The 16,752-nt window shown below is 38.8% G+C and overlaps 1 protein-coding gene across 3 annotated transcripts in view; it reads left to right on the forward strand.

Moving 5' to 3' along the window:
- The window catches only part of XRCC4 (X-ray repair cross complementing 4), a 194,026-nt gene that overhangs the window by 9,335 nt on the left and 167,939 nt on the right, over positions 1-16,752 (forward strand). For all 3 annotated transcript variants that reach the window (XM_054987082.1, XM_054987084.1, XM_054987083.1), the window contains exons 2-3: positions 5,004-5,155; positions 9,179-9,369. In XM_054987082.1, coding sequence (XP_054843057.1) covers positions 5,017-5,155; positions 9,179-9,369 — 330 coding nt within the window. In that variant the 5' untranslated portion in view covers positions 5,004-5,016. The remainder of the gene's footprint in view (positions 1-5,003; positions 5,156-9,178; positions 9,370-16,752) is intronic.

Consider the following 16,752-nt stretch of genomic DNA (forward strand, 5'->3'; position numbering starts at 1 on the left):
TTCATCATCCACCTTCAGAAATGAATAATGTGCTTCCTTTATTGGGGAATAAAATAATTGCTCTGCGAATAAGAAATTCAAACTTCCGATGAGACATTTTGGCAAACTGTAGCTTCATATTGGGAAGACATACATATATAGAATTGTCTGTTTCTCTACATTTATGCATATATTACATTTATATGATGTCTTTCTTCCATTATTGAACTCATGTTTAAATGAGTGTAAAATGACCATATATAGAAGTTTGTGAAGACTCCCATTTGGGCCAAAGAAACTGCATAGAATTTCCCTACCCAGTCAAACAGAGAGTTAGCTCTGAAGAGTGAAGAGATCCCTAGTCTGGTGTGGTTAGAAATGGCCTTTGGAGACCTTAAGGGTCAGTTAAAAACCTCAGGTACTGGTGTTTCAAGAAAAGGGGTTTGGGTACTGGAAAGAGAATACCAGCTCTCTGGAAACCAAAAAAAGTAAGTGAATACTCAAACTGTATTAGAATGTTTTGGAAAACACTGGAACAAAAGCTTCTCAACATAAAGATTTAAGTAACTGTGAAGAGCTTAAGGAAACGCTCATTAGTCTGAAACATTAGACCTTAAGTCTGTGTATGTACTGATTTTACCTCAGAGTTATCAATATTGAGTTACCTTAGAAATGTTCAACCTGAATTTCACCTGACCTTTCCCATCTGTGTTAAATAAAATATTTTGTTATTTTTGAAATTAAGAATGCCTCTAGTGCCATTTAAGCTGTTTAAGTAAAAAAAAGGGAGGGGTGCTTCATAGCAATTAGAACCCAAATGAAATGAAACACACAAAATTTTTGGTAAGAACGTGCCATTGTAATTTGGTTTCCCAGATTTGGTTCACCATTCCAGAAGCTGCTTTAACGAAACAAAACTGATTTCTGGGTGCATATTTGGCTCACTTGTTTCTTTTTACACACCCCTAATAAACATAAACTGTAATTTATTTTTGTTTTGTGAGTACATGGCTATGGATTCCTCTGAGGGGAAGTTATTCCTCATTTTTCCAACTTCTTAGGGATGGTTAAGTGCAAGGATGAAAGTTGGGGGAGCAGGGCTTCCTTCTTAAAGAGTTGTCTTTCCAGTTATAAGAATCATATAAGAATCATTGCAACAGTTTAATTAACAACAAGGAGAGCAATTAATGACATTGCAATTTTAGATATGGAAGTTGTCATGGCCAGTTCAAAGTTCTTGTGCTTGACTGAACTGGGATTTCTAGTGGCTGGTGGGGAAGCTCTGCTATTTCCTGCAAGGGCAAGGGAGGGGGGTTTTTTACTGTGTTTCTTCACTTGCCAAATTACCCCAACTTTTCACTCACAGTGCCCTAATGCAATGTTGAAATTCTGTAGTCGCAACTTATGCTGGTATGGCATGATTGCTAACAGTGTTGCGCAGGAATTCCTTGGTTATGTGATTCTGGTCATATGATAAGATAAGATATATGTACCATTTGGACAGGATGAGGCTGTAAAAGTAATTGGGCTAGAACTCCAGTATTTTTTCCTTCTGGTCTCTAAGTTCCAAAAGCGTGATAGCGGAGGTTTGCAACACCTGCTGCTGAAGCCACCCACAATTCCCAAAAGACATATCTCTACAAGCCAAAAATGAAAAACTGAAGTTGAAATATCAATGACACTCTGTGAAGCAGTGAAGGAAACCCTAAGATTTGGCTTCTGTACTGTGTCTTGGTACTGTCCAAAGCAGTATACAAAATCATTTGTCGGTTTATTTTTTAAAAAGTGCCTTGTTTATTCATCGGCAACTGTGTGCTGTCGTTGTTCGTAGTGCAGACTCCCGCCTAATTACATGCCAGACAACAGCTGATTCTTCCCCAGAAGGAAGCATTGCCTAATAAAGATCATAGATGCCAAGTGCTAAAGAGACAAAGCACTAAAGATGAGCAGCTCAATTGTCAACTGTCTGATGTTCTCAATACAGCCAGTGATGTACAAATTTGGGGTGGGACTCTGCTCTTCCCACCTGCAAGTCAGTCTCTGTTCTTTAGCAGTTATATGGAGAGGTGTTGATACGTTGTATGACTCTTTGTGCCCTCAGGAGCAAAACACTAGCTTTTCTATTTGCTGTAATCAATCAGTTTCTCTAAAGCATTTCTTTGTATTAATCAAGGGACATAGAAGCTGCGTAGTTTAATTTTCCAGAAATTGCAAACATATTAAGACTACAGAAGCAGCATTATTGAGTCTTTAAAAGCATTCCAAGATTCCCCTCCATCTGGCTGTTACTGGCTGATAGATGCTTATTATGGGATTAAAAATGAGCCTGATTTAAATATCTTCAAAATGAAGTGGTGCTAGTAAATATTTGATTTTACTAGTCAGTGTTAATTAAACAGTGATAATGTGGTAAAAGTTTTTTTAAAAGGTAATTTATTCAGCTGGCACTGTATCAAAGTTTCAATACACATGAAGAATTTTAAAAAGAATTGCTACTGTTTTTCTCCCTTCAGTGTCTCAAACAAACAAATAATTTGTAATTTTTAAAATAAACACCATCAGAAGAATTTTCAAGCATCCAATAAATTATTCACATGGATGTTTTAGGGAGAAATGCTGAAAGTGGATGGGACTTGATGAGTTTTTACTGAATTCACATAACGTGAGGATATCTAGAACTATGTTTTTGCAAAGACCTTTTCAATGAAAGCAAAGCAACAAAAGGTGCTCTGACTTTGACAAGGGAAATCACATTACAGTTGCCAACCTCTATGTGGATCTGTTCTCCAAAAATTCAAACGTTCTCCAGACTATAGAGATCAGTTCTCCAGGAGAAAACAGCAACTTCAGAGGTCAAACTCAATGGCATCGCATCTCTGCTGATCTCCCAAACTCCACCCTCCCCAGGTACTGCCTCTAAATATCCTGGAGTCTCTCAAGCTGAAGTTGACAACCCTAGTTTGCATGGAATACTGCAAATACTTAGAATTTAGTGTAGATCTTGGTTTCAGGGTGGAGACAGAGTTAGTTTGTTTTTAAAGAAAAACTCATATGCCCCATTATACCAAGCAATTTATTTATTTAATTTCCACCAAAAAGGAGCTCAAGGCAGTTTACAGTAAATTTGAAGCCTTCTTAGGTTTGTGGACCCTCTGCATGTCATTACTTAAGTGTCTGCACAGCATGGATTGGGCTGTTCTGATAGCCTCTTGACTCACCACGTGGGCTGGGAAGGGAGGTGGTGGCCTGATAGAAGCCATGTAGCCTGGTCTAAATAAGCTATAGGGTGATCTCTGCTACTCAGTCTTGTTATTAGCTGTGGCTTATACAATATGAATACTGCATAGAGCCCTCCCCATCTTTCTAGAATTTGTGGAACTAGTGGGAGTTGGAGAAACCAGTCTACAGTTACAGATATCTCTAGTTGTATCAGAACATACCAAGACTCAATGCATAGCAGGCCTAGAATCCTGTGTGCTATGTGCTGTCGCTTCCGATTTATGGTGACCATGAATGAACAATCTCCAAAATACTTATCATTTCTCAAGTCTTGCAAACAATGTTGTGGCTTCCTTTATTGAGTCAACCTTTTTCATGTTGGGTCTTCTCTTTTCCTACTGCCTTCAGATTTTCCTAGTATAACTGTCTTTTCCAGTGAGTCTTCATGATGTGGCCAAAGTACAATAGCTTCAATTTAGTCATTTTAGCTTCTAGGAAGAATTCAGGCTTGATTTGATTTAAAACTCCCTTATTTGTCTTTTTGGCGATCTGTGGTATCAGTAAAACTCTCTTCCAATATCACATTTTGAATGAATTAATTTTTTTCTGTCAGTTATCTACATTGTCCAACTTTCAGATCCATACATAGAATGAATTATCTTGATCTTCGTCTCCTGAGACACTTCCATATCCTTAAGGATATTTTGTAGTTCCTTTCTGGCTGCCCTCTCAAGCCTCAGTCATCTTCTGATTTCTTGGTTGAAGTCTCCCTTTTGATTGATGATTGGGCCAAGAAATAGAAAATCTTTTAACAATTTCTTCGTTGTTAACTTTAAAAGGTGTTTAATTCCTCAGAAGTCATTACTGTTGTGTTCTTGATGTTCAGCTGAGATCCTGTTTTGGGACTTCCTCCTTTACTTTCATCAGTAGCTGTTTCAAGTCTTCATTATTTCACGGTAAGCAGATTTAAAACAGCCTGTTAGGAGAAATCTGATGGATTCTGGTATGTTGTTTTGGCTGGAATCCACTTCACCACCACCACCACACCTGATCACCATAGAAATCTCATGTAACTATATCTTTGTCACAACCTTTTCAGAACTGACTAGTTTATCTTCTCAGTTGTTAGTGACTTGCTAGTTCCAAGAACACCTTATTTAATAACCAAGTAATACATATGTGATTACTAGAGACCTTTTAACCTTTGTGTTGTTTACTCTGCTTATGCTCAGCTGAGAGTGGTATATTTTTCACTTGGAATTCTAGCATTTTTCTAATTGATGAGTTCTGGTTGAGATTTATGTTATGGTTATAATGTGCCCTTCACATCCTCTGAAATGAATTGCTCTACAGACTTTTTTATAACTCTTATTAGGTCAGCCTCTCCATTATTTAACAGGAGAGGACTTTATGGACTGAAATCCAATAATGAATATGAGTGGCAGTAATAACTGCTTGCTTGTATGTGTATTACTGTTAGCTTTGGTAGAAGTGAGAAACCTGTATTAGAACTCCTTGATACTCAGATTTTTTCCCTTTTCATTGTCAAAACTTATACATTTTTAAATTTGCTGTATTTACTAAAACATAGTAGTTCTTTGAAATATGGAAGGGTATATACATTATGTACATGTAAGATTTTAAAGCTGGATAGGAAAATAAGTGAGATAAACGCACACATTTTAATGGGTTTTTTTGCACTTATAGAGCCTTGATGGGTATAACCCACCAAGCTTATATTTTGAAACCTCCTCTTTTTCACTGAATTGAAATAGATTGAAAAATGGCTTTCTCTTCCAAAACAGGTGCTAGAGAATAATGGAGAAGAAAGTGAGCAGAATCTACCCTGTATCAGACCCAGGCACAACATATTTTCTGCAGATAACTTGGGAAAAAGATCTAGGAATTGGCTTTGATGTCGTCCTCAGTGACTGTCAATTGGCTTGGGCTGGAAGAGGTAAGATACAATAAATTATTTTACAGTTTTATAAGTTTTATACTTTCTATAGTTTATCTAAAAACTAGGCCAAATACGTTAGGAATCGTTGAAGGTATCCCAAGTATTTTGGGTTGGTTTACTCCTCCAGCATTAATACATGCTGGATAAAGTCATGTGCAACTGTTAGCCCAGGTGTGCTGCATATTATAATACCTAGCTTTTAACAGCTCATCATCTTTCAAATTATGCAGCCTGCTATCCAGTGGTACTGTTTACATATCCATAGGGAATTTCCAGAAGAATCAGAGTGAGATCTTCATCACTGCGTAACCTAAATCTAATAAAGCAAGCTACTTTTAAAAGTAAGTAGCAACTTGAATAATTTGTTGTCCAGAGATGCAGCACTGAAAACTAAAAAGAGCCCATCTCTACACATGTGCATAAATGACTCTGTTACATTTATAGCCATAGGCATGGTTTGTTTTTGTTGAAGTACAGCCTTAGAAAGGAGAAATTAAATTTTAAGAGTATATAGCAGTAGTTGTATTTTTATCTGCATATAAGTCAGCTGGAACTTGCTAGCTGCGTCCCAGGGGTGAGAAGTAGTTTGGCAGAGTTGCAGATTGTAAACTATTATAGTAAGTCTTGGTTGCTACACTCCTTTGTGGGAGTGTAGCAACCTAAGGATGATCTGTACATTATCTGATAAATATTTAACGTACAAGGGCCTATTGTTAAAATAAATGGCAGTGTCAAGAACATAATTTTTGGCACTGTGTTATAGATTATTATTATTTTTTATGTCTCACTGGGACCCCAGGTGGATTACAAGTATGATAAAAAAACTTTTCAGTCTATTAGTAGGTGGATTTCAAAATATGATAAAACGTGAAAGTGCTGTATTGGTATAGATATATACATCTCTCTTTGTTTTGACATGAAGGCTCTGTTTACTCTCACTGCCATTTACTCCAGTAATGGGCTGCACTATGGAGAAAAGTCCATAGTAATAGAGCTATAAAGAATACGTAACTGAAAAAAGTAACGTAAATATTTGCATGAAATGTCATTCCAATAACATATAAAATATATTAAACCTATGCCATCAAGACTATACCATCACTCTATGTAAAGCCTTTAGGAGAAAACTTTCATAACTTTGGAATTGAATGTCATTAGTATGCAGATGGCACTTATTCTATACCTCACTATCTGCATCCCCTGGTGATGCACTAGAGGCCTTAAGCCACTGCCTGACAGCTGTGGTCAAATGACTGAAAGTGAACAAATTGAAACTGAACCCAGACAAAATAGAAGTGATGCTGGTTGGGAAGATAGAGATATTGAAGGATATTGTGCTCCCAGCTTTTGATGAAGTTCAGCTGGCCCTTGCCAACTCTGAAGAACCTAGGGCGTGGTTGCGAACCTATGGCATGCATGCCACAGCTGCTACTCAGAGCCCTCTCTCTGGGCACGCGAGCTAAGTTGCCAGATTGCTAAGTCCAGGGCTCATTTGGAGGGGGAATGCGCTGGAACGGCGTTCTGGCAGCTCTGAACATAGATAACATGGGTTTTGGCCCTGCCCACGTGATTCCTTTTCCTCAACGCTGCCTTCCTGCTGCCCGTCTCTTTAGCAGCAGGAAGCGGAGGCAGCAGCTGGGCTGCTGGGGCTGGCTTTCTAAAGGAGAGTAAGCTGCTTTGATTTAACTTGCTTTACTTTCATTTGTGACTTGTGAGTGAGTGAGTGAGAGACACTGACTGACTGCAAGCCGGGCTGCTGGTGTAAAGAAGGGCAAACTGCTTTGATTTCACTTGCTTTATTTTCACTCGTGACTCCTGAGTGACTGTGTGTGTGTGTGTGTGTGAGAGAGAGAGAGAGTGCATGCAAGCCGGGCTGCTGGTGTAATGGAGGGCAAAATGCTTTGATTTAACTTGCTTTACTTTCATTCATGACTCCTAAGTGAGTGAGTGAGAGACTCACTCAAGCCGGGCTGCTGGTGTAAAGAAGGGCAAGCTGCTTTGTTTTCACTTGCTTTATTTTCATTCATGGCTCCTGAGTGAGTGAAAGAGAGAGATGTTAATTTGTTTGGACAACTGTATGAGTTATTTTTTCTTAACTAACACCTCAGTATTCAGGTTTAATTGCAGTGTTGGCACTTTGAAATAAATAAGTTGGTTTTGTGTTGCAGTTTGGGCACTCGGGCTCAAAAAGGTTCGCCATCACTGACCTAGGGACTACTGTATCTAGTATTGCTACTAGAAAAGCAGACTAATGCAGCTGCAAAAAATGCCTTCTATAAACTCAGAAGATGGCCCGCTATCTTGACATGATTCATACCATGGTAAGATCAAGACTAGACTGTTATAATGCACTCTATATCAGTATACATAGGTCTGTATATGGAAATCCACAGCTTCATTATTACCAGGAGCAAGGCAAAGCATGCATATTACTCCCATTCTGCAGTAACTCCAGTGGCATCCTGTCAGTTACTGGGTTCGATTCAAAGTTTTGGTTATCACATATAAGCCCTTCACGGCTTTGGTCCCTCATATTTATGGGACTGCCTCTCTTGCTATGCCCCACCATGGAGGCTTTGCTTATCAGGACATGGCCTTTTGCAAGTGCCACCTTGGGCAAACTCAACAGCTATCCATACACATGCATTCTGTGTTGGCTCCTTTCTCATGGAGTGGCCTGGCTGAAGAGATCAGGAAAGCTCCCACTCTCCCGGCTTTCAGCAAACTGAAATTTAGAAGGGTTTTTTTTGCACAGCTAATAGAGCTGTTCAGTGAGAGATGCAGTGGTACAGTGATAGGGACTGTAAACTACACTGCTGCATATTGTCTGTTGTAAGTATGTTCCTACTAGATAGTTCTATGTCATTTAAAATGTCATGTCAGTTTGCTTACATTTTGTCTCAGCATTGTTTTCAGCTTTGTATCAGATTTCTGTTTGTTTTCAAATTTCTGCAGTCCTTACTCTACTGTATTGTTCATTGAATGCCCCAGCCATTGATTGTATTGTATTGACTTACACTGTGTAATCTACATTTTGTTTCAGTGAGAAAGGTAGATTATAAATAATGTAAATAGAGTAAAACCACTTGTTCCCAAACTGCTGTAAGAAGCCAGTGCAGACAATGGATTTTTATGTTAATCTTGCTTCAGATGTTATGAATGCTGTTGAAAATACATAGCAATGCCTCTGAAATACCTGGCAAGGTCTTCCACAAGGTTTGGTTTGAGTGCTGGATATTTAGAGTGTACTTCTATGCAGAGATAGGGGCAAGCAAGTCTCTTGAATTCAGTGGGTATAGGGTTAGCTAACTCTGTATAGATCCAAGCAGAAACTCTTAAGTCATTGAGATGAATCCAGAGTGGAATGCAGGCAGATCTTCCTAGATTCCTCTTGTCTTCAGCAGATCCCTGTGACATGCCCAAAAATTGTTCTCGAGTATTAGAGGGCCCTCAAGAACAGCATAGGATGTAGAGGCAATAGCTGAAGGGCTGCAGAAATGTTAAGCATCCCCTTTTATGCAAGTAGAAGTACCTTCAGGTCACAGAAGCTCTCCTTTGGATTGAACCCTGGGTTCAGAGGTACATTCAACACCCCTATAACTGACTTATAAACTGTTATTTACGTGGGAAGAGATTCCATGACAAAGTTATTTTCAGTTTTCTGTACTTTGAAGAAATCCTTAAAGATATGACAGTATTGTAATGCTTCATTACAAAAATTGAATGGTGATAAATGAAAGTGTGAGAACCACTGAAAAAAATAGTGTGTGTGTGTGTGTTGGGGAGGGGAACAGTGGGAGAACAGCAATAACTGATTTTTAAAAGATGGTAGCCATGTTAGTCTGTCTGTAACAGTAGAAAATAGCAAGAGTCCAGTAGCACCTATAAGACTAACAAAATTTGTGGTAGAGTATGAGCTTTCGTGAGTCACAGCTCACATCTTCAGATGATTTTTTTTACCCCCCTCCCCCCCCCCCAATACTCAATTTAATTTTAATTCATCCAGTTTGCTCCTTACAGTGTCTGAGGATGAAATATCTAAGGAGGCTGCTGACATGGAAATGGATCGAGAGAAATACATTGAAGAGCTAAGAAGAGTACTGTTGTTTAGAGAAGAACAGACAGATAAATACAATTTTGGTATTTCGAAAGGAGGAGCAAATGGAGATTGCCTTAATTTTTCCTATGAAAAGAATCTGAAAGATGTTTCTGTAAGTATTTCTGTGTTTTCAAGTATTTCCAACAAAATTCATGCATAGTAGAAATTGAGAATATTGTAGAACTTTTTCTTACACTTTATCTATGAGGAATTTTATAATGAAAAATTGCATCATGCTCAACACATGAATGAATCCATTAGAAAAAAGAAATGGAAGAAAAACTTGTGTTTGCCTATCAGAACTTTTAAAAAATCCTAGCAACATAAGCCTTTCTTTATTTTTTTAATTACTAAACATTTGTAGAGTAGGGAGTAGCATTTTGGGGAGCAGCCTTTGGGACTGTAGTGGAAGGGGTGAGGCAAGAAAGTCGCATTTTGAGTGATAATAACCCTTCCTCCTGTGGAAATGTTTGGCTGGATCTAAGCCTGGGTGACTTCCAAAAAGCAAAAATACTGTATTAAATAATTTCTCTGCTGTATAGATGAAGGCACTCTGATTGAGACTTTTTGCATAGTATTTGCCTCCTCTGGTTGAAAGGTTGAAGGAAATGTGGTTAACTCTATTTACCATATATCAGTGACTGGAGCATGTGGTCTAAAGAAAGTTGAGCTAATGGGTTAAAACTTGGGAAAGGAAAAGATTGGTTGATAGTTGTGGAGGGCACACCCATTTGGCAAAATCTATCTTTCCTTATTAGCTTAAGAAAATAGCAGCACTGTTTTACAGTAAATTAGACAAAGCTAGACAAAGCACTGGAAAATGTGCTTTACGGAATAGTCCTGCATTGGAACTGAAAAAGTTTTCATGACCTAATTAGGTGTTTTATATCCTAGAATTCAGTGTTTGCCAGCCCACACATAGTACATGCATGAAGAGTTATTCTGGTAACAGTGCTGTAATTAAATACCAGTCAGATAGTTGTACATATGAGAAACTTGTAATAATTATTTTTAAATATTCTGTATTATGATTAAAAGTACCAAGAATGAATTAACACAGTTTTTATATATTTTAAAAAAGATATTTGAGTATAGATAACATTGCATGGTGTTTGAACATTTAAGATAAATTAGGTAGCCAAGAATGTGAGCTGTCTTCTTTGAAGATGCTCCATGCCTCTAACGTCCTTGCTTTGGGTAAGAAATAATTAATTGGATCAAGTAATCACTGTCTTTTAATTATTTGTGTAGTATCAATGGATGGTATTATTTTATTGGTTTATCAGTGAATGGTATTATTATGTTTAAGTTGGCCAATGTTAAAATTGTAAATGATTATTTTTTTAATAAAAAGCCTTTAATGGCTTTGGGCCTGGGCCGGGGTGCTTAAAGGGCTACCTCCTCTCATATTGTACCGCCTGCCAATTAAGATCTGTCTGACAAGCTGTGCTGACCGTGCCGTAATAGCACCTTGCTTGTGGAATGTCTTTCCCTTTGAGACTTGCCTGGTGCCTTTGTTGCTTTCTTTTAGGTGCCAGTCCAAAATGATTCTGTTTTCCCAGGCTAATTAAGGGGTTTATTTTTTGAAAACACTATTTTAATCTGGAAACCTATTTTAAGCTGTCTGAGATCTTGTTGTATGGTCTATATTTTTATGCTGGGCTAGGTTTTTCATTCTAATGCTGAATTTTAGTTAATATCTTTAAATGTTTTGTTATTTTTATTTTGTAAGTTACCTCGGGGAGGTACCTGAAGAGGTCCTATAAAATTTTTTAAATAAATAAACAAAATGGAAGCAAGTGTTCTGTAGCAATATTGTTGTTTGTGTACTATACCAGAACTGTTGCTGAAGTGTGCCTCTTGCCAGATGGTTAATGATATGATTAAGGAAGGCCTAGGACTGTTTATCTGTGTCTGCTTCAGGCCTAACCAGAGCCATTGACAAAAATTATACTGTTGGTTCTTCAGGGCTGCTTGATATCTTTTGAGTCTTTGAAATGTATTCTTGACTGAATATCCAAGATGGATAGTCAGGGCACACTGGCCAGATGATTTCATTTTTTATGACCAAGTAGTTTTGCAACGTGATCTTGGGAGTCTACTTATGAACTCCATGGTAGATTTGCAGTGGAGTTCTGCAAGGTTCCCTCTTGTCTGCTGTGCTGTTTAATTATTCTATATGAAAGCACTGGGAGAAGCATTCCAGAGATTTGGAAGGGTTATCCATGCACTGATTATATGCAATCTTACTCCTATTCAGCAGAGTTGTGTGAGATGGTGCATGTTCTGAATAGGTGTTTGGAAGTACTAATAGGATGAAGGAGGGCCAATAAACTGAAAATGAATTAAGAAAAAGCTAAGATCCTTTGGCTGATACAATTAAATCAGGAAACAATGATTAGCCTGTTTTAGATGAAGCTTTAAATAGATGTCTGGTATGGTATCAGACCAGGATTTGCAGACCCAGGTTTGAATTCCCACTTGGCCTTTAAGCTTTCCAGGCTGGTCACATCTTTCAGCCTAACCTACTTTATAGGGTTGTTGTGAGGACAGAAGGGAGGTATGGGAGGAGTACCATATATGTTGTTCTGACATCTTGGAAGAAGATCAAAGTGTCTGAAGGCTAAAGTGGCTTTGGACCAGAGCATCTTAAGGATCACCAGAGTCTATGCAGATCTTCAAACTGTGAGGTGCCTCTGCTTTCAGAAGTAAGGCAGATGACTGCTAGAAACAGGGCATTTTCTGTGGTGGCATCTTGCCTTTGGAAATAGAGATTTTTCAATAGTGGCACCTCACTTGAGGAATGTCCTCACTCTGGAGGTTCACCTGGAACTTACTGTACTTTACTGCTCTGCAGGTTTTTAATTAGGGGCTTTATCAGCTTTTTAATGGTCTCCTTGTGTTTTAATGACATGTTTTAATATTGTTTTTTTTTAAAAATTGTAAGCTGCCTTGAGTTGAACTCTGAAGAAATGACATAGAAATATTCTAAATGAAATGATAAATAAATAAATAGAGGTAGCTAGCCATTAAAGACAGGTCAGCTGTTTCTCTGATACCATATTTATTAAAAAATACATCTGACAAAGAGAGCTGTGGCTCTTGAAAGCTTATGCTACAATAAAGTTAGTCTTAAAGGTGCTACTGGACTCTTTGCTATTTTGCTACTGCAGACTAATGCGGCTAACTCTTCAGGATCATATTTATTAAGTTTTGAGTGCCAAGTAAACATAATTTTATTCATTTCTGGTTTGATAATGAAAACGGTTGGCAGTTATTTTTTAATTGGTTTTGTAAATTTGATCCTCTCCTTACCCTGATTTGTTGGATTTGATGGTTTCTGTGCTGTTAATTTTGTGGTGGTAGTCTATTTTTATTTCTGTTGACTTTTTGTAAGCCACATGCCAGGTTTTTAGCCAAAGTTGTATGGTAAAAATATGTTTTAAATAAATAAATGTATTTGGCTGTGCTGCTGATATTTGTGAGGTAGTGTGCAAACTACAGCTGGTCTCTAATATGTTTGTACATTTTGGGCTCAATTAATTGTACTTGTGCTAACTAGATGGGCACAAACTAGAAAAAAACCGAACCATGCATTTCGTAGTTCATCAAATTTCACGAACCATGAACTTTCACGAACCTCCCTCCCCCCCCCCCCGGTTCATGAATTGGTTCGTTTGGTTCATGAAAACGTCACATCCAGGTCAGAAAATCATTACTTCCGGGCCAGCAGAAGGTCACTTCTGGGTCAGCAGAAGGTCTGCAGGAAGTCCATCTCCTGTTGCCTAGGAAACTGATTGATCGGCCCCAGGCTATCTGCAGTGACGAACCAAATGAACCAGTCTAAAGTTGATGGCGGTTCGTCAGAAATGGGATCTGATGAACCACTGGTTCGCGAACCATAAACCTGATGGATGAGTGCAAATAATGCAGCGGAATTACTCTGTGCTGATTAAAGAGGCAAAAAGTTTTATTTGAGGAAATTGCATACTTGAGAGTAAAGAGGAGAGAGAGATTCCTTGCTATCTGACTACATCTTGCAGAGAGAGAGAAGAAGCAGGATATTGCCCTGTTTAGCCCAATAGGAGACAAGACAAGGAAATGACCCCCAGGAAACAAGAGAGGTGCTTCTCTCACTGTCCTGACTAAGTGATCCTTGCTGCCCCCTGCATGGTAGGCTCTTCTTCCTTCTTGCTGCTGTTGTACACCAGACATTGCTATTTCCAACAAAACCGGCCTGGTTTGTCATGAATTTTGGTTCGTATTTTGGTTCATGCCCATCTCTAGTGCTAACCTTTAGAGCTCTACATGGCTTGAAATTAGGCCATGTGAAACAGTATCTCCTTTTTTCAAGTTCCCTGTGCACTCAGATGAGCTCATAAGACCCTACACCAAGTTCTGTCACTTAGAAGAGAAATTATGTTGTGAACATTGGAACAGGCCTTTTCTTGTGCTGTGGAATTCCCATTCTCATAAATAGGACTGCCAGCCCTGCTGGTGGGGTGGTGAATGCCCCACTCCCACCTTTCACCCCCCACCCAGCCCTGCTCACCTGGCTGTCAGGGGGCAAAGGAGGAGAGAGGCAGTCTGGGAGCCATCAGAGCACACAGCAAAATGATGTGCACACTCTGGAAGCCCCAATGACACATTTTTGTTTGAAAACCAGAAAACTCAGTGGGGCCAGATCAGCCCCAAACATAATGAAAATGCTGTGTTTGAGGTCGATTTTGACTCCAGTGAGACTCTGTTTTTTCTCCTTTTCACTCTTGAAAGCTTACACCTTGAAAATCTTGTTGCTCTGTATGGTGCCACTGGACTCATATGCAGTTGTTGTACTGCAGACCAACAGTACCTACCTGAAATTATCCCCATAGAAAAAGGTTATTAAAGTAGCCTAAATGTTATCTGGAGGGTTGAAAGCAATTTTCAGATGCATATTGCTTGTTTATACTGCATTACGTAATGGTGGGAGGGGAGACTGACAGATATAACACAGCCTTTATGTCTGTGTTTCAAGTTGTTCCTTGTCTTTTGAACTTGCAATCAAACTTGCAGGGCGTTAATATATTGGAAATATATTACTTTAGCGGTATCTCAATTCAGCAATTTATAATTTTCTTTCCCTTGGGGCAGGTGATTTTGTTTCTAGAGTTTTTAACTGTCTCACTCCCTATGCTTCCAAAATACCCTTGGACCGGTAAGGGCAAACTAAGTTGTTGGGAATTGCATTAAAATAACAATAGGCTTGATGCATAGTGGGGCTTGTGTGTCAAACCAGCTGCTTAGCAAAATGGGCCACACACACTGAGAACTCAGTAAGGGGCTATTGAGGCTTGGCCAGCTAAACCGTTGCCACCTAAACAAACAACATAACAAGAGTTAGTGATTTACTGTTTGATCTAAGTAGGTGATCACTTGGAAGTAAATCTTTCTGAGTACTTCTGCTAGGAACTATGCATCTAACACATAATGGAACTCCTGCAAGATTTCTTTTTGGAGGTGGCAATTAAATTGATTAAAGAGCCCTTGATAATCAGTATTTGAGGGTTAGCAAATCTTTCTACATAATAAGGTGGCAGATATTGTATTTTCTTTTTTTCAAGGAACATTAATAAAGTCTTTGCCAAGAAGGCTAAGAACTTGAGGAAAATTCATGACTTAACTAGCCTAAAGAAAGAAATTTTGTCAAGTTGGTTCACTTTTTCCTCAATAACTGTGTTGTTGCTGTGTGTTCTGAAATACAGGTCACTGAATTTGGAGTATAATTTTAATTTTCTGAAATGCTCTTTAAAGTGTCCCACATGGTAATGTGAAGTTCCTAAAATGTCTGTTCATTTTCCTGTTTTGGAATACTTGCTGTGCAATACAATTGTTGGTATTATGAGCCGGTGTTTACATTTCCGTCTTCAATTTAGTGTCATGAGAAAAAACTTTAAATCATGGGCTATTGACAAGACTTGGCTTGTTAAACAAACAAACCCTCAGATTACAAGTTGGATTGTATGCTGGTCTCCCACATAATCCAGTCTAAAAAAAAGAGCTTAAGTTTACAGTACATGAAGTTTCTTTCAGCCATATTCTGTACCTTTAAGAGAAGGATGGTCTGTCCAGTTAAGTATTATTTCAGGCCCAAATGACAAGAACTACTGTGGTGTAGTAGTTAGACCTGAGTTCAAATCCTTGTTCAGCAGCAATGAAGTCCACTGGAGGAAGTTACTCTCTTTCAACCCAACCAGCTTCATAGAGTGGTTTTAAGAATAAAATGGAGAAGGATGAACTGTGTATGATGGGTTGGATCCGGCCAACTTTTTTGCTTAGTCTTAGCCAATTCTCTTCTTTTCTACAGCCCCCATTTCACATGCCTGTTGTTCATGCAGGTCCTTTGATCCCCAGCATAGTTTTTTTGATAGTCAAAGGGGACTCCTTTGATAGTCAAAGGGGACAGCAAATTACTCTGAGCTCCTTTGAGGACACTGTACTATAGATTTTTATCCTGCCACATTGATGAAGACCCTTTTTTGTTCTTATTTGTTGAATTTGCTTTTATTTTTGTACAACTAACATTTTTAATTTTTTGAAAATTAGAACACAACAATATGTAATCAGAACCATTATACAATATAACATTTAATAGTGAATTAGCAAGAAGGAGGAATAGAAATGATACAAGTGAGGCTCAGTTTAATAAGTGCAGCTTTAGGGAAAGGATATGATCGTTTTTAGATTTTTTTAAAAGACCATTTTTGTTCTGGCTAGTTAGTGTAATAGGAAGTGTAATAGGAATAGGAAGTGTAATAGGAAGTGATAAAGAAAATGTTACATGTAACTTACTTTCTGTTGAGGAATGCAGCCATGCACGGCAGCTGCATAGAGGCTTGAGCCGTGGGGCCGAGGTTTGCCTCCTCAGAAGGAAGAGGGGACAGAAGGCCATCCTGGGCATCTGAGCCTTTGCCTTGGGGGCAGAGACAGTGCCATAGAAGGCATCTCCGCCCCTGATGGTGCAGTTGCTCCGTGCGATCGGCCCACCCTCCTCACCCTGTTTCAGTGCAGGATTAGCTGGTTGCTTTTTCAGGGCCAGGTAGGAATTTTTTCCCATTCTCCTAAACTGGCGAGGAGGGGAAAGGGTTTTTTGCCTAGCTTGTACTGCAGCAGGGGTTTGAGGCAATTGGTAGGGTGGTGCCTGGTACGGCGCCCATAGCAGGAGAAAGTTGGGGAATAGGGAGTGGGCTGGTGAACACCCCTTTACTATTTCGCAACTACAGACTCACATGTCTAACTCCTCTGGATTTAAATGTACCTTGTTGTTAAAGGAAGATAATTAACATTGTGTAAAATATTATTATAGTGAGATATTTAAGGAAGTTCCATACATAGTATAATATATAGAGAGTATAACATGAATCTTATGTATGAGTCTGTCGTTGGGAGTCAGATTGATATAAAGGCAGCAGAACTAGTTGTTGACACCTAACATGTTCCAGTCATGTGCAGTGGG

The sequence above is a fragment of the Eublepharis macularius genome, chromosome 8 (assembly GCF_028583425.1).
Source record: "Eublepharis macularius isolate TG4126 chromosome 8, MPM_Emac_v1.0, whole genome shotgun sequence".
NCBI classification, from domain to species: Eukaryota; Metazoa; Chordata; class Lepidosauria; order Squamata; family Eublepharidae; genus Eublepharis; species Eublepharis macularius.